General features: G+C 37.3%; 1 protein-coding gene across 5 annotated transcripts; it reads right to left on the bottom strand.

Annotated features, from left to right (window-relative positions):
- Positions 1-359: 359 nt before the first annotated feature.
- vari (MAGUK p55 subfamily member vari) lies at positions 360-25,307 on the bottom strand. 5 transcript variants are annotated; one of them, XM_033334012.2, is made up of 8 exons: positions 24,894-25,307; positions 18,173-18,288; positions 7,063-7,359; positions 5,587-5,823; positions 3,862-4,336; positions 3,384-3,718; positions 2,551-2,625; positions 360-1,834 (listed from the first exon to the last, which is right to left on the bottom strand). In XM_033334012.2, exons 1-8 carry the CDS (start codon positions 24,997-24,999, stop codon positions 1,658-1,660), a joined length of 1,818 nt encoding a protein of 605 aa, XP_033189903.2. In that variant the 5' UTR covers positions 25,000-25,307; the 3' UTR covers positions 360-1,657. The 5 variants fall into 5 exon arrangements, with proteins under 5 accessions (XP_033189903.2, XP_033189904.2, XP_076473849.1 ...); XM_033334013.2 differs by lacking the exon at positions 24,894-25,307 and adding an exon at positions 20,831-21,424; XM_076617734.1 differs by lacking the exon at positions 24,894-25,307 and adding an exon at positions 20,818-20,928.
- Between the last annotated feature and the right edge of the window lie 618 nt (positions 25,308-25,925).

Here is a 25,925-nt window from a genome sequence, read left to right on the forward strand (position 1 = left end):
ATGTTGGAAATTGATTTCAAAATGTAATTAACTCATTGTCGCTCGTATTTATGGTTATAGATCAGAGGTACATATTTGTTAAATAGTTGATTGTATTTGTAATAAAATATAATTTCAGCTCTAATTTTTACTTCAGTTATTCAGATTGAAATATGAAATTCATTCATTATGAAACATAAAACAACCTGTTTATAATAATTTCTAAATTAAGTCTTTCATTTTGTAATTTTCAGAGTAGAAGATGGACAAGAGATACATGACCCTATGAGTATGTTCTGAGTGTGGGTAACAAGAAGAAATTGTGAGAAATAAGGATAATGAAAATGATAGAAAGGTATTAGTAATTCAAATTCGTAACAAACGCTCGATAAACTTTATTTTTCCGTATATCACATGGCACGATCGGGAGCTTCCGATCAAACGCATATATAGCGATCTGCAACGGTCGTAATTTCCATGTGCATGCGTGTCAGAGCATTAGAAAAAATGTGTTATTAGACGTGGCTTTCGCAAAACTCTCGAGTATAAGAGAATATATCGTCTCGACATAGTAGGTCTTCGCTGCAAGCCCGGTAAGGCTGTGCTATTAAGGCACTCTATGCCAGGAATATGTTCAAAGTGCACGAGCGGTATAAACAGGATTCATGAAATATATAATGTATATATAATAGATATCTCTATAAAAGAAACGAAAGTACATTGTATGACAAATGGTAAATAAACATACATACATATGCAGACTCGTAGTTCAAGGGAAATTAAAACTAGGCGTATCCTAAAAATAATTGGACGGCGGTCTATAACGTATACCTACTTTAATCGCGATCCGTTTCTGTTTAGTTGTTCTGGGTGATAAAGGGGAATGTATGCGAGAATTCTTTTTGTAACGTTACTTTAGTTAGCGTGAAAAGACAATTTAGAGACTCACAGAGGATATCATCAGATATTGGATCATTAAGATATTAAAAATATTAAAATAATTAAAACTGTTTAACTACTATCATTGAAATCAAAATTCATATGCTTCTTTTCTAATTTTCTTATTATTTTCTTATATCTTTTAACGGTACTTTTGTAGATTTCTAACGAATATATGTTATTAACGAGCGAAATTTAGGAGGCGAACGGATCGTTTCATAAACCTAAAACAAAGTAACGTAAATGCTACACGACTGTACTTGCTGGAAACGTAGCATCGTAAAGCGAGATACTATCTCTTCTTGGCCTTCATAGCCTCGAGTATTTTTCTAATCATAAGTAAAAGAAGAATGCGCGTGTTCGAAATTTGTTGCTTTCGTTTCGGAGACTCCCCGCTCGATGGAAGAAACTCACGTCCCGTTTCTTCTTTACCCGATTCGAGTGCGTCATTTCGCTTAAAAGTATTTATACATTTGATGGAGACAATATACACAACACACTAGAACTCTGTATACACATATTACAACCATAAAATTGTTCCATTGCACGACGATACGATGCTATAAATATACTAACGATGCACTCGACATCAAGTTTGCCAAGCATGGGTATATTAAAGACGCCATCGCGTGTTCCACAGAAAATAATGCAATAATTTGTTATTTTGCACGATACTGTAGACCGGAATTGGATCATCTGTTCTGAAACTACTTGTTCCCTCAGGTAGCCTGAATGGTGTTTAATAAATCCAGTTCACCGGAACCCATTGGTGTTCGGTGGCTAAGGCGTCTAACGCGGCGATCACCTGTCTAAATGTATTGTCGAAGTCCTCGTTCACGATCACCAGGTCGATATATTTCTCGTAGGCACGCTGTAAGGCCGCGGATTCTTCCAACGTTGCTTTCAGATCGTCCTCCTAGTTAGTGAAAAACAAACTATAATTTAGCTGCACGTTGTAAAGTTTGAGAAAGATTAAGTTTTGATTGCATTTAGTTCAAGTGTGTTTGTTGATGGTGATTCTTTCCAATCGGAAAATTGAATGTTAGAAAGATTGTAGCTTTTATACTTTGCCTTGAATATATTTATTCTTTGTTTTGCATTAAGTCGCTACATAAGTCCTATCCAGCAGAGTGGATCTTCTATAAATTCCATTTATAAATTAATAAATAAATTAAAAGAAGGATATATTTTATTACATTTGTTATGTATTGTAATGTCTGAAAAAAATGAGAATTTTGATACTGGATTTGTCATTATGGGAACATTCTGAATGTCTGATTACTATGTGATTAATGAACATATTTTTTCCTATTTTCTGTGAGTTTCAGAAGCACAGTTTGTATTGATTTAGGTAGTAATGTTATATCTACCACAACATTGGTAACTTATTTATATGATCGAAGAGGCGGACAAACTCTATGCAGCGACCTAATGTCATTAATAAACTACATTTTAAAATTAATGCATTGTCAATAAACTGCATTTAGATATTATATAAATTACAATTTTTCTTTGAATGTTACGTGATTCTGTATAGTGGTACATTTCAAACAATAATACTACACATCTACAAGCAATCACATTACGATAAAAGGAAAGAAAAATACAATGAATATGCATGCAAATACAAACCTCGTACAAGGAAGCAAGAGATTCCAACGTCCTGGCTCTTCTCGAGCTGTACCTGATGGAACTCTGGCGGTCAAACTAGCAAAGCCAACATCAAATACATACGAAAGATTAAATAAAGAACGCTACGTCAATCGAGAGAAGGAAGTTATACAACGGGTAATATGTGAAAATATTCAATATCAATCTAAATGGAGTATAAAGAGTAGTTGGTATTTGGAATTTTATGGAAGAAGAATTTCGTGGAAGAGAAACCAATCATTGAGTCATTGTAATCGAACAAAAGTGCATGCAATACATTTATAATAGGCAAATTACACGCATTTACACGACGACGGTAGACTGGCAGGCAGAGATTCGGAAGGTTGCATCGTAAAATATTTGATGGCTATGTTTATTTGAAACGCGGCCTGTGCCGTCGATATATGTTTCTTCTTTATACAAATTTCGCGCATCGAATCGTTCCATTTCAAATGGATTTCTTATTTCTCGTACGCGAAATTCGAACATGTTTTCAAAAAATAATAAATACTTAAATCATTCTGTAAATTTTTAAATATATTGTATCCGTGGAAATGTATTTACTTGATAAAAAAGTCATTTTAACGAGTAGTTGTAAAACTCGATTAACAAAACTTGAGTAACATTAACCAGTAGTTTCAATAATTAAAAATGATACCAATGATCAAAGCAATTTTAAACATTCAGTAGAAACTTCAATTCATAGAACACTTTCATTCTCAGCGTTATTATTGGCCGTAACGGAGATAGAAAAATGTAATTTTCATATAGAGAAAAATAGAAAGGGCAGTGATATATAATAGCAGCGTAATTACCGTCAAGTTCCGACTGCTCGTTCCAGTCGACCTCGCCAAATCATATAACCATTTCAATTGTTCCATTCCTGGCGCCGCTATGAAGATGACATAGGGCATAAATTCCGTGCTGTTGTGAAGTATTTTCAGAGCAGCTGGACTACAGTCCAGAACACACATTTTGCCAGCTCTGATTAACTCCCTCACGGAATCCAACTTTGTACCATACAAATGCCCACCGTGTTCTCCATACTCAAGGTATCGATGCTCTCTAATATCTGTTTCCATGCAGTCGCGGTCGGTAAACCAATAACTCTTGCCATCTTCCTCGAGTACTCTGGGTGGTCGTGAGGTATCTATAAACATATGACTTCTATGAATCACAATATTATAATCCTAATTTGTAACTGTTAACAGTAGAAGAGAATGGTATTTTCCCATCAATTTTGTTTGTTATTCTCGTCAAGATCTCACGACACACAAAAATTATGACACTTACACGGAACAATGGTGCCGAACTTCTCAGGGTCGCTATTTATCAGCCTATTCTTCAGCGTCCTGCGACCAACTCCTCTTGGACCTACTAAGGCCAAGGTCTTACGTCTAAATGGCGGCATCCTGGCCACTTCTTCGTACAATAACAGTTCCGCACTGTCAAATTCACCGTTGGACTTCGATTGATACATCTTCCTCTTCTTCTTTTTAGAGATCTTAGTCCCACAGATGCTAATTTTGTGTACAAAATCCGCTTCCGGTGGCACGAATGCTTTTCTTCGTTCTTCCAGTTCCAGCGACGGAATTAGACCAGGCGGACCTAGACCCTCGCCCTCAACTCGCCGAGCTTGCCACCAATTTGGGTCTGCTTGGTCTACAATTTGTAGTACGTCACCTTTCTGGAATGGAAGTCCAATCTCTACGCACGGTAACAGGGTGTCTTCCGATGGATCGTAGTCGAACAGCGCTCTCATGTAACACTATAATGTGAAAACAAATTCGAGATTTCAGAAGAAAAACGTGGTAGGAGGACTGCGGATTTTTATGTATTTATGGGAAATTTGAAGATGCAAAAATGCATAGAATGCGTTATAATGTACAAAAACGCATAAAATTAATGAAAGTATAGCGCTCGTTAAAATATTTAGTAGGTGAAACAAATGCCTGCCCAGATTTTACTTTCTCGGTTCTTTTTATAAAAATATAAATTTGTTTAAATATTCTCAATTTAACGATGAGTTCTATCTTCTCTTTTCTTTAATAGGAGAACAGTTTTAAAATTCAATACACTGACTAATTCTTCTTTAATTATAAATTTTCTCATTTGATTTGAGGATTAAATATATGTTTTCGCTGTCGATCTATTCTTGAATATTTGCAACATATTTATTATTATAACATAAATTATTTTCTTAGCTTTTACTAAATTCCTTCGATTTAACATATAATTTGAAAAATTAACATATCTGTACGTAGATGATTGTTTTTTCTAGTAATAATAGTATGTAGTTCTTTAGAATTTCATCCATTCATACTTTTTATCCACCTATGTTTTATTCTTGTCTTCAAAACATAAGGTTTTTAAGCTCCGATGTTTTCCTTCACATAATTCTTATCTGTTTCCATTCCTAAAACCTTTCACGTTTTTGAAAAAATTGATATTACAGGATATATAAACAATGTGCGAGCTATTCGCAAGTGTTCTTCGAGGGATTGAGTTTCCCATTCTCGATCCACATTATCATTTATTTATACACGAAATACAGAGCTACCGCTAGATATAAAGAGTTATTACAATTTGTGTTTCCAGTAATGATTTTTATATTTAGAACACAATTTTGACAGCATATTCTGTTCAGTCTTTTGGACAAATTCTATCAGTGAAATAGTAAAATTTTATAGTCTAAATCCAATCGCGTTAAAGAAACCTCTTGTCGGAAGGTGGAAATTGTAACCACGTGTCTCATATAGACGCCATTAAATTGAATCGTAAAGATCCTAAGAGGTCGATTAAACATATTTTCGTACCTCTATACTTTCATGCTTTTAATAGAAGCAATCTTCTTTTCAAGAAGGTGGCCTTTCAAGAATTTTATTTTTACTTTCCTTTTAAATTCCCACCTTATTCGTGGTGTAAATTCAATTTAGATTTATACCATACGAATTAAGATAAAGGAATTTAAAATTAGCCAACTTTAACCAAATCAAAAGTTAAATTATCTTCACTTACCGTAGATTTTACGGGTCGATTGCCATCAGAAGCGATTCCAGGTGCAAGTTTCAGCGACAAATTCTCTTTCGCCTCGTGAATGGCTTCCTGAAGCTCCTCAGGGTTGTGAACTTCCTTCCCGTTCACTTCGAGGATTACCTCGCCGGTTCTCAGGAGTCCCTGGCGGGCAGCAGTGCTTCCGCCTAAGATCCTGGCGATGATCAAATTTCCGGATTCGTCGACCTGCACCGTCAGACCCTGTACAAAAACGTACCAGTGAAAATAAACTTGTCTGTTCCCGTTGAATGCAACCAGGTTTGCTATTTAGTACATTTAGAGAACAATCGACGATTCTCTATGTCCGTTCCATTTTTGTTGTTACATTCTTGCGATGTTGCTTATTTGAGAAGACCTACTGTTTCCATTTTAGCGTAAAAGTGTAAACGAACATTGATGGAAGGCCATCATGCAAGATCATGGCTTTGTGCACTTGTTTGTCGAGAATACCTTTTGCTGACAATGAGAGAAAATAGCGAATGTTGAAATAGACTGTGGTTTAGCATACAGAGAATTCACCGGGTCTCAAGGATGTTTTGGCTGGTTTTTAACACGTGGAATCGACTTCACGATAATATAAAGATCGTATCGCTAATGTGTCATTTGTCTCTTTGCGAAAGAGAAGCCTTAGCTTCCAAGAACTTTATTATAAACGTGTATCGGTGCTGCTGCAATTTTATTAAAAAAATTTTTTGGATGCAGAAGGTTAAGAGCAGCATAAGGAAGAATAATGTATTATGTTTCTGTTAAAATGTTTTCTTCGCTTGGTATAAAGCTTGGAACAACGTGCCAGATTCATCGAAGAGGCCACGTGGCCTCGAATCAGCATCGCGCGGATAATAAACGTTTCCGAATTATTTATGAACTGCGAGTGGCATTTCCGTCTTTTCTTCGTTCGAGCGTGTTAAATCCGATTCAGAATGGGAATTCTCTCACGTGACGGAATGGTAAACCTCTAAAACTAGAGCCACGAACGAGAAAGTCGGCGCGAACGATTATATTTCTTTGTTGATTGCTCGACGTGCCTTCTCGTCAGCCGCTTTCTTCACCAACGAAACAAACCGTCAAACACAGAAGCTAAACATCCTTTAACACCCTGAACTCTTGAAATCTTTACAAAGATTTCCAAATATTCAAAGATATATTTCTGAGACTTTGAGCTATAAAAATTATTTGATTATTTGGAACAGCGTCAAACGTTCATATCTATCTGTTCATATCTTCCGTTAATTGTATTTCAATTAATCTTTTTTGTTAATTGTAAAGCCACAAACATTACACAGAGTGATCCAGTCGTTATAGTACGACCAACAAAGATTTCATGTGAAAATTTTAAAATTTATTTTCGTCAGTCCTTTCCGATTGCATAATGATCACTGGGACACTGTGTTCTTTCATTAATTCTAGAATTCAAGAATTCTATCATGAAAGAATTTTTACCAGAGGTTCGTTAGGTTGCCTCCTAAGTCCAACCATCCTGACAGCTTCCGTCCTCTCGTTGGTAGGCATCGTCAGTTGTGATGGTTCCGGCTTCGATGGCGCTTCCTTTCGTTCGACGACCGCGTCGTGCGTCTCTAGAAGGGCTTTTAGATGAGATCCTCTTAATAATCGTACGAGTTCGCGCGCGTTCTCGTCCCTGGAGGAGCGGAGCGCGTGACACACCTCGTCAACGATGTCACAAATGGACGAGCATACCGGTTCCACGTGAAGTGGAGGATCCTCCAGACGCTCCTGGACCTGCAACAGTCACGCCACGATGTCTGTCAGGTTTCCATGGGAACTGGTTTTTGTTCAAGTCGTCCTCGTTCGTCCTACTAACTCGACCGGCAACTTTTAGGATCTCTCGGTCAAGATTAGATTCCTTTCTTTAGATATTTTTCTTTGGGATGTTTTAGCTTACCTGGTAAATTTAGTTATTAAGTTTAGTTATTTGATCGAGCAATTATTTTCGAAAATTTGAAAATTATGCTTTTATAGATATAGTGATAGCATAGGAATTTGATTATCGATGATTGAACTATGTTAAAATAAAATTACTGCAATGATACGAAGCTAACGTATTGTTGCGCAGAGGTTTACAGAATGAATCGATCATCATCGACGAAATAATAAGTCCCTGGAGCCCATCGAGGGCATCGAGCGCTCCTCGAACTCCTTTCTGGGCTACGTGGTAGCGTATGGCCAAAGCCACAAACAGTGAACGGCTTAGTCGTCGTCAGTTGTGAAAGTCGAAACGGGTTTCCGCATCAAATTCACCGTACGAGGAACCTTGGTTACTCTTGGTCCCCTCGTACAAGCCGAGAGAAACGAAGGTTTTTACTCTACACTTGAATCAACAATGTTACGCGTGATATCAAAGGTGTTTCAATGTTTTCTATATATTTATCGAACAAATTCTTTTCGTAAATGTGAAAATTTCATAGAAGACAGTAATGTATTAGATTCAATTTATTTTTTGATTGATTAAAATCGCAAGCATTTTTTGCTGATTTATCACCTAAGAGCGTGAAATTATCATTGCGCAACGATGACCCTGTGTCAACGAGGTTTGATTGGATTAGCGTCGAACCACGTAAGGCTAGTGTACTCCACATTGAACCAGCCAATGCAGCGTTACAACAATGAAAGAGTAATTACGAAAGTAGGTCATTCACAGTGTTTCAGAGCCACCTTCGAGAATACTTGATACCTGAACGCTACGACGGAAAATGCCGAGCAACGAATAATCATGCACCTCTTAGAATAATTTCTTTAAAAAACAGATAGAGAGAAAAAATTATATTCCAACTAATGGAATCAAAAGAGATATATCATGCAAATTCTCAACTATAATAAAGGGAAAGTGGAATTGTGTTTAAAAATATTACGAAAAATTCAGATGTCAGTCAAAATTAGCCAAATTAATTCTTTGAGACAAATAGCTATTTTTCGACAACCACTTAATATTAGTACAAAAAATTTATTGTTATCTTTAATTTGAACGCTAAATAAATGCGAAGTGATATTTCGAGAGAAATTATCAAAACGATCGAGCATATTTGGATTAATCGAACAAGATCAGATGAAAAATTCTCCTCTCGTGTGAAAGACTAACGCGAATCGTTCTTCTATGGAAATTGTTTCACGAAGCCGTCGAAGTCGATGTTCCTCACCGTCAGTATGATTCATCGTCGAATCATTCGCGTCGATACATGTGCATCGCAGATGCACGATGTCGATTCAACGATTTTGTTCGATTATACGAATTGCGACATGGCATAAATTTCCGTATGTAAAATATCGTACATTTTGGAAAAGGAGCATCGAAAGGAAGTAATGAATCTTCGATTTAGGCCTCTCTGCCCACGCGACTTGTATGTACACGCAACAATAAATCAACTCACGACGCGAGAGACATCAAAGAACACGGTCGAAGTTGTATTTTGGTTGAAACCTAAGAAAACAGTGTGTGATTTATCGAGAACCGTGTGTGCACGTTGAAATGTGAGGGATTGCTTTCATTAACGCGTGCTAGAAAGTTCGATTCCCTTACGAATTACTAATTCGCACACAAACGTTAACTTCGTATTTGGATAAGCGACTCCAACACTATTTTCGAGAATTCAAATACTGTTTTTAGAAAATCAACCTTGCTACGTTTTGAAAAAATTATTATTTATCAGATCAGTTGTATCTTTTCCACATGAAAAGATATGTCAAGTAATAAAAATTAACTTTTTCATTTTCTTGGTCTTTTTCGACTGAATTGTATTCTTGCAACCTTTATAACAGACTTATATTTGCTCATAAGCTCGTGAAAATTAAAAATGAAACGTAGTTATTTTTATATAATTTGGAGAGACAACCGAAGGAAAAGAAGTAACTAACAATTAGTGAGTAGCAAATAAAATTAAAATGCCACGTTACGTGGAACGAAGAATCGTGGTATTTCTCCATATGTCGCAAGATTGTCATTGTCGTGGGCACGAATTATACCGTATTTATAATGAAAACGACGGTAGAACAGCTGGTGTTCAACGAACGTTGCAGCCTATAATGAATTCTTCTGTTCTTCCGTGACGTCCCTGAAAAACCTCTCACGAAACAAACACAGGATTATTGCGCTTCAAGAACAAACAGCAACTCGCTCATTACACATATCAATAACTAATTTATGTGTGACAATTCCGTGTCCTTCTTACTTCCTTTATGTTATCTCTCGTTTTGAAATTTTTCAAACGAAAATCAAATAAATCACACATTTGTACAGTAGATGTCGTAATTCTAAACGATACTGCAGTTCGAATGACTTGAAAGAAAAATGTTAATCGACGTTCACTTACTGCTACAAAAACAAAACAAAGAATGGAGTGACTCTTCTTCAGAAAGCAATTTGAAATTCTACCTTATCTATTTCCAAGAAATTACACAACAAGTGGAATATCTTTCTTTAAGAGAATTAGAAGACTTCTCCAAATTTTGTTTTTTCGCTCACCTCAAGAAATTGTGCGGCCTTTCCTTAACAGAATCGTCGAACGATTCCACCAAGTTCCGTTTCTCCAAAAAATGAAGCAAAGCACAACGAATGGTTCAAAATATGGATGGACAACAGCACCTCTCTCCTCCTCTTCTTTTAGAAATTACACAGGAAGTAGAATAATACCTTCCCCAAAACAGAATCATCAATCCACTAAAATCTCCACCGTTATCTTTAAATTGCCTTTGTTCAAAAACTGACACGAATAATATTAACAATTGATAAACGAAACACGTCTAATGTATGAAAATACAGATCATAGTACTCTCTCAAGATCGAGCTACTCTCTACCTCAAAATCCACGGGCCACAGACGCCAAGAGGGGCCAACGGTCAACGAATCGCGCTTTCTCCCGATCTCACGTGTCGTCGTAGCAGCAACAGTCTTCCACTCATCCACCTTTTTCATCTATCCACATTTCTACCCCAAGCTCACCACCGTCCCACCAAAATGACGAAACGAGCCTCCTCAAAGATTTCTTCGCAGGAATCCTAACTTACACTGGAAGCCTGGAGAAACGCCGAGGCAGAGGTCGCCTGTCTCCGTCAGGTAGGACGCAGTACTCTGGAGAACGAGCTGGCCGCCGTCCTGGAACTGTAGTTCGCCGTATCGATCGGCCAGTGCCGTGAGGGTGCACTCACGCGGCGACAACCGACGGGGTAAACGGCCACGGGAGAACCTGGCGAGGGGTTTCCACAAGGGATAAACGCGACTTGGACAACACGCACACCGTGTGTGTTACTTAGGTAAGCGGCGTCAGAAAACTGCCGCGCCTACTGACGTTTCTTTCGCCCCCACCTTCGTCAGGCGGCCAGCCTGAAACAGGTGGGGGCCCTTCTTCGGATGGTATGCAACACTCCGCTACGTTCGATGCAGGGCCGTCTACGTGCGTGCTTTAGACCCCATTCTACTAGATTTTCCATAAATGGATGATTCGAGATTTTGAAAATCGATGGTAGTTTTCCATTTAGAAGCTTATTTGGGTAATTGTGATTTTGGCAGCCGTTCAGAAGCAGCTACATTCGTCAACTGGGGGAAAAGAGGAAAGCGATGTTGGAAATATTGCTTTTTATTTATCTTGGAATTTACTGTTATTTATAGGTTCTGCTTGTGCCGCATAAATTAGTCTGTGAAAGTGAGCCACTTGTTTGTTGAGAATTGAAAATCGATTACGTGGGTAGCAAAATTGAGAAGTCCACAAAACGTAGTTTTAGATATATCTCGTACAGGTCTTAGAATCTTCTTACTCTTTTTTTTAATTACTGAATATATGTAAGATGGGTTTGATCTAAAATTGTTACAACATGATTAAGGATTACAGCGAAACGAGGTCAATTAACAATACCAATTGTCGTGCAAAAGTTCGTGGGGAAATTAGAATTTTGATAGGTAGTAGGCATGTATACTGTTATTTTGATATTTTAGGTAGTAGGTATTTATTGGTAGTCTTATAATAAAATTTCAATGCAATGACATGGGGTTAATTACCAATTGTCACCTTTTATAATATATCAAACGAATGAATAAACAAAGTCCATTTATTGATTGAATTAACTCTATCAGATCTAAAGTTAAAGGGTACTCTCTTAAATTCGACGAGCTTACGATTAACAGTAATCTCACTAATTACGTGTATAGAGTTAAAAATCGAGGATTTTAGGATTAAACTAAGTAGGTCATGTTGCACTAGCTGGTTACACGATAATATTATTATCTAGCTAGTATCATTGTCGGAACTTCCAACGTTTCTTTCGACACGGGAAAGCGGCGATGTTTAAACGGAGTGCCAACGTGTAAACGAGAACGTGCCTCGTTGCGAGGAATGTTAAATATCCTAGCTACTCTATCTAGAAGAGGTAGAGGGGTATTCCTCTTACTACTCGAGCATTCCAATTGCGTACATTATTCCTGCGTGAAAGTACACATACACACAAACTCCTAACTTTCGTTTCATTCTTGTCCTTGGACATATTTTCATAGCTACGAAATGTCCGAGTCTGCTTTTGTCAATGATAGGAATTTATGACGTATGTACGTATCGTTGATTTGAAGAATTATGCAATTCGATTGCAGTCGGGTCGATGAATATAATGTCGTGGCAAAAAAGAAACGCTGGCAGTCATCGACACCGATCGGTTTGTCGATCTTGCGACACAGGTAGACCCTTCTCGAGATACTCAATAATCCGTTATTCGATACAACGGGATCGTATGACTCTAATGTTAAAGACAACTATTGCTATGGCAACATTAGCGAGTCTCGGTGTATTGAATAATTAAGAAAGTTTCACTTTTGAAGTAATTCTTCTTTCCGGTATCTTTATTAAATATTCTTTTAATCTTAAAATCTTTAAAGCTTTTTAACTAATCTTTAATCTTTGATTATTGGAAGGGCAAAATGTAGCTCCGAAAGTTTACATAAGAAACATATGCCTTATATCGTTTCATAACAAAATTAATGTCAAATAATTGTAATATATTTTATAATCGATTCATTAAATTCATCATTTTGCGTTACGAATGCTTTTTTCGAAAAGTTTCTAACTTTTCTTTCATTGTATATACATGTCGCAGTCAGGTTGGCACTTTGGGGCGTTCTATGAATCTTTACTTACTTTACCGGCGCAGATGTGGTTAGTGTTTATCAGTGCGAATGTGGGCACTACAAGAGGCTATGAGTAACGGCAATAGGATGTCCGAGATGATGGTGACAACGAATTCAGGTTCGATAACGAATCCACGGTCCACGGGATGACCAGTATCAGCGTGACTTACTCAGCAATTCGCTCAACGACTAACTAACTAGAAACTCCCTGAATCCAGATGAACCTACCCTTATATACTCCTGTCCCCGCTTCTCGGGTCGATCCTTGTTTTTAAGGAGAGTCATAAAATCATTCCGTACCTCTGTCAGGTACGCGGCCCTCCCGTGACCGTGGCTACGTCTGGTGACCCGTTATGTCACCTTAAACCCTAACCTATCGTCGTAACGCCAGGTTGGAACATTAAAAGTTGTTTTCGTTATTTTTATGGCTTAAACATTAAAATCTTGACTATGGTGATGGGAGGTTTTTCCCAGCATTCCCGACGGAAATACATATACATGTCACAACCATTGTTCCAAAAATATACCAACAAAATTGTATTCCAGATTTCCATCCTCTCAAATTGTACTAAAACGACATCAAACTAAAACCGCATGGCGCCTAACTTTGCCAGTTACGTTCCTGTCACTTACACGTGCGTCAATGTCGCATACGCGTGTTCTCCGCTCGTCCCTTCGCGCGATTACAAAGCCGGTTGAAATTACATCGTAATCCGTGTGTGTACACGAGCGCACGCGACGTGACACTGCCTCGCGATTTCTGCGAGAGCGGTCATAAGCGATGACTCGGTCGCTAAAGTTCGAGCCTGGGCCAATTGGCCAGGACCTCCGAGGTCGCGGTCAATTACGCCGGATATCAGAGAAGCCGCGGCAACGATTTGTCAATTAACATACTCGGATTATTCACGAAGCATGGTTCGCCAGTGGTTTCCGGCGCCGCTGGCGCGCGACCGCTTGATTCACGGTTTGTCTCGCTCGCTTCTTCCCTTCGCAGGAAACGCCTTTGTTCCCAAGGAGGACCCTCGCGGTTTCCGCTTTTCGGTGGACTGTCCACGGGATGGCTTTGTAAGGTGCACGTTCGAGACCGGGATGAATGAGACGGAGGAAAAAGAACGGAAGTGGAGTTTGTCATTAGTAATACAAAGGTTAGAGTAGTTGGTACAGGGGTGGAAGATTAATGAGACCTTCTTCTATCCGTAAACTGTGATGTTACTTTTCAGTTAGGATTCTTTTCTGCTAGAATTTATAGGTTTATCTGCGTAAAAGCTATAAAATTTAGAAATGTTAGACAAGAGAGATGAGATGGAAAGAAAGATCGAAAGTTCTGTTTGTTATTAGTGGAATATCGTAATATACGAAGTGTCCGATTTTATTATATAGATTCCTGAATCTTTCTTTTTTTTTCACTCAAATTGGTGACTTTGATTTCTTTATAATACCATTTTATAGTGAATATCAGAGTAATCTTGTATCTCGAGTTTTATCAAATTCATAAAGATTGACAAGATTTACTCAGTTTCTGTTTTGCACCTACTCCTCGAGCACGACGTAACTCTATTAATGGAAATTTTCCTATTACTCAGGCGACTTCTCGGCCTAATTAAACCTAACCACGTTCAGCTGAGTCATTAAGACATTCCCAAGATAAACTAGCAATTTTAGAATATACGAAAATAAAAATACCTGGAGGAGAGATACCACGAGAAAATCAAACTTCTCACACCTCTCTTAGATCCTTTCTTCCAACAGTTCCACATTAGCCACCAAATTTACCAAGGTTGTTTGGTGACCGGTTTTCACGGTTTTCGACGAAACCAGTAACGCCATATCGCATCTGTCAACGTTTGCTATTGTTGTCTTGAACCGAGCCGGAAACGAACACCGGCTTCTTAACGACTTTTCGACACCAGACCAGACTTCTACCTGCTGATCCCGAAGAACAGGATGGAATGTGGGCCCAGCAGGTGCGGTAAGTTGTATACATATATACGTGTGGATGGGCACTAACGTTTCGCAGGAAAGCCACGGATGCGTGCAGTTGATCGGGAACAAGATAATTCGAACGGTTTTGGGTCACGAGCCAGCAACCAACTTTGAGACTTTACAGATACGCTAAACTTCAAAGATCTTTTACGCCATCATTTTGGAATATTTTTAGAGACCTAAAGTCAAAGTTCTTCTTTTTTATAATTCTAAGAATTTCAAGAAAATGTTCGACTTGTTGGACCACTTCCAATAAAAAGATGCTCGAGTCTTCCAACTGCACTTCTTCCTCTGTATAGAACACTGAATTATTGAACGTTTCTTAACTCTCCGTAGATACAGTGAATCATTGACAAAGTAACTAAAATTCCATCAAACTTTTTATTGAATTGTTTTATTGAAAACAGATTTGATTCAACAAATAGTTGTATAACTTAGTAGAGACCTAAGATATCTACGGAATGTGAAAAAATATATTTTACGGAACATTAAATGTCGTTAATGCATTATACAAATGATGAGAAATATACGCAGACGTATCATAGTTGTTACGTAATGGATCAGAGAAGAGGTGACGTACGTAGTCACGTCACACTGCTGAATTTACACCAATCGGCGGATAGTAATATTTTCACTTGAAGAGCCCAAGTTGTTCCATGGTTCGACGGGAAATGTATGTCACGACCAAAATAATGCGGCTGTTTCACGCAGCCATAGTGCAAGCGGTGTGTAAAAAGAAGCCGCGTACAAGACTTGTTTCGAAAATTTCATTGGTCGGACCGAGTGTTTCAACGTTTTCGAGTTCCAGCGTCGCGCATTCCTGCGCTACAGGATCTTTGCGGTTAGCGTCTCTTAAATTTCGTAGGAATTGCTCGGTTAGTGGAAATGTTGGCTCATCTTTGCAAGAGAAGAATTGAAAAATCGTATAAGAATTAAAAACACTATTTATGTTTTAAAAATCTAGTTTTAATTATTGAGGAATGTAGCAATTGAAATTAATGTATTGTAATCAAAGAGACTGAGAATGATTAGAACAAATAGTTTGTTGCGAATTTTTATAGAAATTAACTGTGTTATATGTATTTCTAGAATGATTCATTCTGTGCAAATTTTTGTAACGATTTACTACAGATCGTAATTCCCAAAAACGTACTGGTCGTGTTGAATATCGAAATACGAGGTGACAAAACTATATTCGATGTTACCAGATCATTTTCTAACCAATATCACGTGCACAGCCTAGTCCGAATATTTTCAATCGTAGCGACACTAGTTTCGATGGCTAAAAACGTGCGAATTAAGTCTTAGAAGATTTATGTGTCTTCGTGTGGTATATCGAGTTCATAGTCGATTTATTGCTTTGAATTCAGGTAGCCGTTGTTAGATGAGATTGTTTGAGAATGTCTGGCGTAACATTCATAAATTATAGCGAAAGGTTTTCAGCGTCTGAATTTCTTGTTTTACAAAACAGAAAGTGGCCATTACAAGTTGAATGAATGGATTGAATGTCAACGATGGGAAATAAAAATTTGTATAATAGCGCTGAGTGTTGGATGTGAGAACGAATAGTATTTTGAAGAATAGAATACAGTCGTGGAAAGTGTTTTGTTCACTGACAGGAAGCTTTCGTAATATAAGAATACTATACATCGCAATGGAACAGAAAGCTGAAATCAAAAGTTGAGAGAAATAGGCAAGTGAAAAGGCGTTCATTTATTACAGTTTTGATGGTGAAGCTGTAATGAAACTATGGAAACGAAAACGAGCGGCGACACGGTCAACGAAGCGTATTTATGTACCGTGAAAATGACATAGATGACGTTTTTACTAAACAGCAAAAAAGTACGTAAAAATATTAACCTCTTCAGGAACGAATTTATTTAAAGTTAGAAAACGATCATTATTTCTCATTTTTCTGAGAAAAGGAGTGTACGCTATTGAATACATACGCGGCAAGTGGGTTTTCAGGTTAACTATTTGTAAAACGATTTTCTCCGTCAAGGGAATATTTATGATTTAAATTAAAGAAAAAGTATATACAAGACATATACAAAACATATATACTTCCGTTCACAACAGATATATTGGATCACAATCTTATACGAATATAGATTTCCAACCGATTAATTGTTCCCTTAATAATTTAGATTAATTATTATATTTTGTATGAAACTAAATGTTCCGATACTTCTTTATTCATAATTTCCAAGAGATGAAAAAAATAACACTTTTATTAAGAAGATTAAGGGAAACACTAAAAGCCCAAATAAATGAAAAATCGAGAAGAAAAGCTTTGAGAAGGCATAGAAATGAATAAACGTACCCAAAGGTTAAGTATTCAGCTTTACAGAATTCCAAATGTTAAACAAGTTAAACAAAGCTCGGTAATCGATCAATAAAAGACAGGATAGTAGCAGACTAAACAAGCCAGCCAGCCCACGAGTAAGTATATCTTTCCTATTTTTACGAACGAGCTAAGAAACCGATCCCAAACGAGTATCGAGCGTGGAAGGAACGAGTTCAACGACATTCGAAGATTTTTACCGACCTCGCTAAGGGGACTTGCGGCTGGCTGCGTTACGTTTTCCATTTCACGGCGTTGCATTCGTACGGGGATTTCACGGCGGACGAGGCACTCTCTCGTAAATGACGGTCTCTTTCTCGTAAAATCGAGCGTAGTAAACACGTGGCACGTGCATGTGTCTCGAAACCATCTGCCCTCAGCGCGCATGATCCAACGACGCACGCTATTGTTTATTTCGCCGGTGCCAAAAATAATACACACACGCTCGAATAATGGTTGCAATTAACCCGATTCGATATATGCTGAAAAAATTCTATACTCAAGCAAGTGGCAATTGACAATCTAACAAATAAGCTATCGATTACGAGGCTGTAATAGTTGCGCTCATCATTTACTACGAATGAGAAAACACAATCTTCATCCTGTTGTAACAAAACTAAACTTCTTCGTTCTATTCTAGTGAACTGCAAATTAGCCGGTAGTGCGAATAAACAATGATTGATAACAGGAAACAATTATAACAAACTGTCAGTTCAGTTCACAGTTGTAAAAGAGAAGATATCGCGGTCATGCTTCCCTATAATATTAGATATTTCGAAACAACATCTTTAATTTTAATTATTTTCAATGGAATATTGCTTGAAAATTGTATCCTTTCGACGTAGGAAATGTCCACTTGCATCACACCCAGACAAACTAACCTCATATTTTTATTTATTAACGAGATTTAAACCAACTTGTTTAGAATTTATTTTCTAATATACGTTATTGTAATAACACAAAATAAATGGAGAAGATTTCTACATTCTTGAATTCTTCGTATTACGAAAGTTTATCATCGTAACTGGATACAAAATGGGAGGACAATGATGTAATACAGGAGACAGAAAAGATCACTAGCATGAAGACACGCGTTTACTCACCTTCACTAGAGACGTGACCACAGGGCTATCCAGGAGGCCTTTGAGGAACAGCAGATCCGTGTCGTCAGCCACCTTGCCCAGCTCCTCCAGGTTGTCGCGTACGTGCATGAAGGCGGCTGGAACAGTGACCAGACACTTTTCCATAACACCGTGCTACGTGGACGTGCGCGAAGGGCAACGACACTACCGGCACGAGCGTCGAGGGTGCAAAAGAGCGACGCGAGGGGATGCCGGGTGTGGCCATTCCATGGATCAATATTGGGGCAGCCACAGGTGGCTGGAGCTAAAGCATGAGACACTTCGGTGGAAAAATCGAAAAGCGGGAAGTCGAGTAAGTGTTGATGCGAAAGGAAGTATTATTCACGGTAAACCATTCAGAGGTAAAATTTTTAAATGGTTACCTTTAGACCGCGAATATTTATGCATTTATGGAAAGTTGAAGTATACAAAAATGTGCAAAATGCATATAATATGCTAAAATGTTTTAAGTACTATAGTACTGTAGTATATAGTACCTCTATAGTGGTTATAATATTTATATAATATTGAGTTATATTATTTTTATAAAAATGTGAATTTGAATTAGTATAACCGAAATTATTTCCCGTTTATACATATCAGGTACATTTTCCTCTAAAACGCTACGTATTATTTGAGCAAACATTGTAATTTTGCGAATATTTCATTCCACGGTATAATAGTATTAATTTAGAAATAAACAGCACATACATATTTTACATGAGTTATGAAAACAAAATGTTCTGATTCATATGCTCACTAGCGCGTGTATATTATTTCGTATATGCAGTTCACATGCCAGTAGAATAAAAATAAATAATAGAAAGAAAATAAATAATAAATTTAACAACTTGGGAAAATATGTTTTTGCAAGATTCATAATTTAATCAAGATCAAAATAGTAATGAAATAATGTTGGGTATTAGTTTTCAGAATATAAACTTAAGGGTTATGTATTTTATATTAAAAATTTAAGTTTTTGTCAAGATTTTAGCAAGTACTTCCTTTATGAATGTGAATGAATACCAGACTTTTCATTACATACGACTTATTTGTGATAGAGTTACTGCTGAACTTATTTTTCCAGATTTCAGAATCTAATTAATCAAAGACTGATAATTAACCGAATCTCAGTTTCAAGTATGATGTTCGTCAATCTAGTTTGTACAATCTAGACTCAAACATATTATGTTCGGATTCGAAAGAAATTTGAAGCAAGCTTAAGGACCAAAGAATCATCTTACTGCTAACAATGGTTTCCAGCTGGTGCCAATTAACATTGAATCCATTCACAAGTGCCAGGACTAATTAGAGTCATAATCATACTTCGACCTACCTTTTCACTCTCGTTCGACCTTACTTCGTCGAACAATTTTCAACACGAAACGACGTTTAGCGTAATTATGAATGAGATAAAGCCTTTTTACTATTTCAAACAAAGAATACAAAAAGATCGTTCTCTTGTTTAATTGTCAATATTAATAGCGAAAAACGAGTTTAAATCAAACATTACAAATCGTTCGTAAAGTATTTGAATGTGGCGTCTCCTCCTGAAAAACGCCTTGGAATCTCAATTTTTTATAGATGATATATTAAAGTTTTGATTTGTTTTAATAAAAGCAACGACACAAGATGTTTTACTAAAAATATCTCTTATTTTCGCAAACATATTCTCTTACAAAGTTAAGTCACAAAATTTTCTAAAATTATCTCATTTGCAATTATCTTACATCCCTTAGAACACATTTATCATAAAGGGCAGTTTGTCGAACCAGTTGTATCTTTATAATTTATGACGTTTAATTATCGAAGACCAGACGAGGCGTTCTCCAGGTTCGAGTGGTTCTGATAAATAGTGATTGGCCACTTGAATGTACGATGATAAGCGATGTCGACGACGGGAGGTTTGCATGATAAATGCGTGTAGTTACACGAAGCTATCGAACCACGAGTGCATAGAGCCATACTATGACGATCGCGTATCGTCTTTCCGGAACGCCTCGACCTATTTCTCGCCTGGTTTACAGCCGAAGGAAAAAGTTCTTAAACCAGTCTGTCCGTGTGTATACAGGCGAAACGAAACGCTGGTTTGACGATGCGTTATACAAGCAACTGCAAATCTTTAACTTTAATACGAGACAATATAAAGAAAATTATATCTTCTATTTGAAGAAAAATATGATCGTGCCAAATTTAGTGTAATTTTTTACCATATTTTTTTATTTGAGATTGTCTAACGTCAATATTGGATCAGAAAATATTCCGCTCGCTTGTTCTGACCGAGTTTGTGCATGAAACAGAAATGCAGAAGAATTAAGAAGGGTATTTAAATACACTTAGAATTGCGTCAATTTTTTCGAACCTTCTCTATTTTAGATTATTGAACTCCTTGGTAATTTTAATTAATTTCAATTAAAAGGAAGAAACGACGAAGTTGCAAAAGGGCATTCAAATTTGTTAAAAACCAAAGCGAAGCACATAAACGTGGAGGAATAATATTTAGATACGAGAAGTTTGTTCGCGGAATTCTGATGGAGAACGAGAAGAAAATATTTCTTCTGAACGTTATATTAGAAAAATTTTCAATGGCATTTTTTCAATGTAGAATCAAACAAATCTAAACTAACATCGCAGCTTTACCATTTTCTATTTGATAGAGTTTGGTGCCATTCACAGCATCGATGCTGGCTAACAGCCGGCGATCTTCTATCTTCTCCTTTCTTCCGAAGAAAACCATTTTGACGTTTCTTCTTACACGACGATGTAAACTCTTATATAAGAAATCTTTAATACATCAACAAATCATATTTTCACTTTCTTCTCCGTTTCACATTTTACATTCTCATCGTCACATCTAACGTCACGTCTCATTGACGTCACTAAACGCCAGACACCATAAGTAAGTACGATTATTCTCACATTCTTGCACTATCAAACGAAACAAGAAATCTCTTCTTTAGGAGTCTGTATCTACTGAATCCTATCACAACGTTGTTAGAGCGTGGGACAGTTTCAATTACCATAACTCAATTATCACCGAACTATCCATCTCACTATCAACAATCGCTTGTAACACGCATTCTCACGCGATCGTTGATCTTTCGGGAAGCCACGTTCCTTTCGGTAGCCAAGCCAGTGTTTGTCAAGGCAGAGCAAACAAGAGAATTTTCTTCGAAGACGTAGGAAGCGTGCACACTGGTCCGTTCCGCGGCAACACGTCACGGTGAATGGAAACTCCGTGTTACACCTGCTTGGGGCCCCAGGCCCCTGCCACGAGACTAAAAGCGACACCCCGTGGAAGTGATGGAACACAACGAAGTTAGAAGAACGTTCGCGCCGCGCCGCACTGCTCCCTTCGGGCTCAGGAAATTCGTGACGCTCTTTAAGGGCATCCTGACTACATCACAGAAAGTGTTCTTTCTTTTGCGATGGAAACATCTTTAACGGCTGATGCTTTAAAGTGCTTTTTTTTCAAATCAAATAGTACAAGCATATGGAGCTGGTAGTTTTTAAATAGTTATTTGTGGCATTCGTCGTGGCTGATTGATTCTCGAGGAATTCTCTTTTTTCTTTTTCTTTTAAAATGACGGATGTCGGTAATAGATTGAAACTGTTGAAACGTGCGGTTGCGTTGCAAGGTGCAAGAAGGTAAACAGGTTATTCATTCGGACCGAAGATTGTTGAATGTAGGATAGTCCATGGTTTGATTAAAAGTTTCGTTCAAGTTTTAGTTGCTTTCTATTATGATTGAGAAGAATTGGCCTCTCTTTTAGTAAGATCTCGTTAGTGTTAGTTGTTCGCTGTCGTAATTGAGGAAAATGGTTCTTGCTTATGACGTGACCTTTTAAAAGTTTTGTGAAAGGCTTGAATGATCTTTGTTTCATTGTGTCCCATTTCATTTGTCAAAGTTATTTCACATATTCACACATACACAACTCTGAAGATTTCGCACAATAACGAACCTCACAACTTGATTTTCTTTTAAGATTTTGACGATTGATACCATCAGAATGGTTCAGCTGGTTACGTTACGAAGTTTTTAAACTATCAAAGCAAATTTCAAATCTAATTGAATTTCACATATCCATAGGTTTCCACTCAAGAAGAATCACACTTTATTATTTACATGATCTAGTCGTTTGAACTACATACTCTGTGAGAAAAGACTTTAAAAACAGAACGTGAATTGTATAGTCTACGAAGATTGTCGCGATGCGTGTTGTCGTCGCTGAAGAACGATTGAAACTGACGTTTCCAAAATTTCGTCGGGGAAGGAGCGCATCAAAAGGAGAGGAAAGCTATTCTTATTTTTGTAGACAAATCAAAGCGAGGGAATACGAGAAAGAGAGGAGCGTACGATGAAAAGGAAAATACCACCGGGTAACTGCCCGCCAGAATCCGAGCACGTTGACGAAGGATCCAGAAACGAACCAGCTGGTCTCCGGAGGAAGGAAATCATTCTTCATGGACGTAATGAAAAAAATCGACCATCACTTGGCTCGTGTCTCATTTTGGATAACTTTTTTGTACAATTTGTCGCGATTATTCACCCTTTTCTCCTTTTTACGTTATTTTTTGTTCGATGTATCTTAAACAAAGAGTTGACTTCGAAATAACTTTACGATGAATGGAGGAATTTTGTTGTAACCGAAAAACACGTTTTTGGTCTCTTGGATTTTTGAAATATTTGAAAATTTTTAAATTTATTAGTAATTTTTCTTCTACTACATTTTGATGGAACGTTAGTCTCTTGTTTATGTTATTTTCGGTTAATTATTTTAAAGTATTAGTTGATCTTTGTTGAAAAATTATCTTATGATCAGGGGAATTGAAATTCCATGATTTTCTTAGGTTCTTTAGATAGATATTTATAAAAGTTTTAGATTATATTTTTCCATTGGATTTTTATCAAGGTGAAATACTAGGGTTATTTAGAATATTTTACGCGAGATACTTCTGAGTCGATTAACTGTTTTATCGTGAACAGATGTTCAACGTAACCCACCGATCGTGCAAATCGTGATTTTATTGACGTTTATTTTGTCCCACACTAGAGAAATACACAGGCTCCGGACCAGGGATGTGAAACTGCTTTCAATCAGGATGGCCGTAAGGTGTAGACGGAAACCATTTGCTCCATCGAAATTATAAAACGGAAGCAACTATGAATTCGATACTAGAAGGCATCGCCTGGAATCCATGAAGATTTTTAATAAACTTTTTATGAAGCAACTCAAATTTAAGATTGTACATACGATAAAAGTTAAATATAAAATTCTTGGAAAGTACATGAAAAAGATCGCTTTTACGATAGAAGTAATAGTATAACAGAAAAACAATTCAACGAAAGTAAGGAGCTTTCCTGGAAAGCTTAAGAAAAGGAGGAGGAATGAGTCTGAACACACAAAATTTTTAGAGATTCTTAAATCTGTGAAAATAAAGATCGAATAAAATTTGAATTCTGAAAATTATCCTGGCTGAAGACTGTAAATTTAGAAAAATTTGGATTTCGTGATGATGTTACTATATTATACGTAATCATTGAAATTAGTATTCATTCAAGGTCCTAAGGTGTATAGCTGGCTTTGTTATGGGTTTTATCGATCGTCCGAGTTTTCTTCTCCAGAGCACGCGTTAATATCGACCGTCTCTTTGTTGTAATTTTTCCATGACGTCGTGAATTTCTTTTCGGCGTTTCAAAGATGTGAAATATTCGTGAAATTGAAATTTTGGAAAAATATTGGTATCAAATCGAAATATCTGATTTAACTTGTCAGTCGTGAAAGAAAGCTAATAAAGATAAATTAATACTCATTAAGTCGAATTCGAGCTATTCAAAAAGTAGTAATACATATCTGAAATGATCCCATTAACAGGTTATTCTTCAGAAATGAGGTAGGTAAAGAATTTAATGTAAAAGTATTTGCAAATTTGTTCCAAAACCTGATGACCACGTCAATGTGATACTAAATCCCTGTGAGACGTGTCTGAACCACAATGTGAAAAACTGGAACGTAAGTCAGCATCGATGGTGCTTCCACTGAAATCACGTTAAATTCAACAGGATCACAGACATTTTGTGTCAGAAAAGGAAGAATCTTCGAAGAATGGTAAACGAAAGTTATAGAGAAGGAAAAGTTCGTGGAAGTCGGATGAAACGGTTCAATCAATATCCTCCATCCGTACAAATCAAGATCCAGAGAACTGTCAAGAATTCAAAGTGACGAGTGGAATCTATCGAAAGTTTTGGGGAGATCTGATAAGACGAGACTTTAGAAATTCTACGAAAGTCGAGCAGCAAAGTACAAGGTCTTTAGATCTTTAAAAGGTTTGCGGCTATTTCGTTAACTAGATATTTAAATTCAGATTCTATTTAACGCAAGATTAGAATTACAAAGATTAGATTACAAATTTCTTAAGATAAGTTCACATTTTTTAATTCAAGTTCAGATATAAATCACTAGTGCAAATTCAAATTTTCTTTCTTTTACATTCAAATTTGAATTTTCAATTTGAAATTTTCAATTTTCTAGACCTCGATATAAATGGCGGGAGAACTAATCGAAACCCACTTCGATAACAGAGGTGAGTAAATCAAATGGTTCGCGTAGTCAATAAAACGTTACTCGACTCAGTTCAATCTCTCCAATCTCGGACAGTTCAATCTACAATCCGTTCTGTACTCGAATAATTTCAAACTTACCGGAAGTGGATTTCAAGTGCGGTAGTTCCTTCTTAGGAATGATCGAGGGTAGTTTCGAACACCCACAAATGTCCTCGATATCCATCATCGACTTGCTATTCTTCATCCTGGTGGACGATAGTGGAATGTGGTTTCAGGTGACGCCAATCGGCATCACGATCAGCATGGATCCCAGCCCCGAGTATTCCACTGACAGGATCGAACTTCCGTTTGCCCAAATTCCCGATTCACCGGCGACCTTGTCATTCTCCCTGTCACTCTTCCTCTCGAATGTTCCACGTGTTGTCCACGTCCCCCCGTCAATTGATCTACGTTTGACGCGAAGTCAAAATGGCAGTCGAAGATCTCGTGATCTATTCATAGATCACCGGTAATGGTCCGTGATCGTGGTAGAGAACGTCGAAGAGAACGAACGAACGAGGAAGACCGCAACGGGACCTATAAGCCCGCGCTCTGTTCGTGTCCGGTACTTATAGCATGTTGCGCGGGGGGTGGGTTTTTGCACCCTCTCTCTCGCTCCGCTTACACGATTTTGCGACTCGTGGCAACGAGTGCCGCGTGCGTTCGGATCGATCGATAGTAAACGCGCCCACGGAAGGGTAGAAATATTCTGGATTACGGCGTCATACAACTTACAACAACAACATACAAAACAAACGCCTTGACGATCGTCTTTTCGAATCAAAAGATAGATATCTTTTTAAATAGCGGGGAAATTATGTTTGCATCTTCAATTATTGGAGATATGAAGTTTGGAGCTTTTATTAGAACGTTTCTCGGTGAACTTATAGTTTCTGATTGAATTTGAAATTTTAGATCGAACTTCGTACATCTAAACTATTTTATAGTACGACGAACAAATTGTGATTACGTGCGAACCGTTGACAAGCCACGTTGAATAGCTTCGTATAAATTATAAAATTGAGAAATTACAGATGTTTAAGCATCTTTTTTTCATTCGGATCAACTGGATAGATTTATTGCGTTAAGAAATTGTTTTCCTTCTTTTTATTGACGATTGTATATTATAGT

The sequence above is a fragment of the Bombus vancouverensis genome, chromosome 4 (genome assembly GCF_051014615.1).
Source record: "Bombus vancouverensis nearcticus chromosome 4, iyBomVanc1_principal, whole genome shotgun sequence".
Taxonomy (NCBI): domain Eukaryota; kingdom Metazoa; phylum Arthropoda; class Insecta; order Hymenoptera; family Apidae; genus Bombus; species Bombus vancouverensis.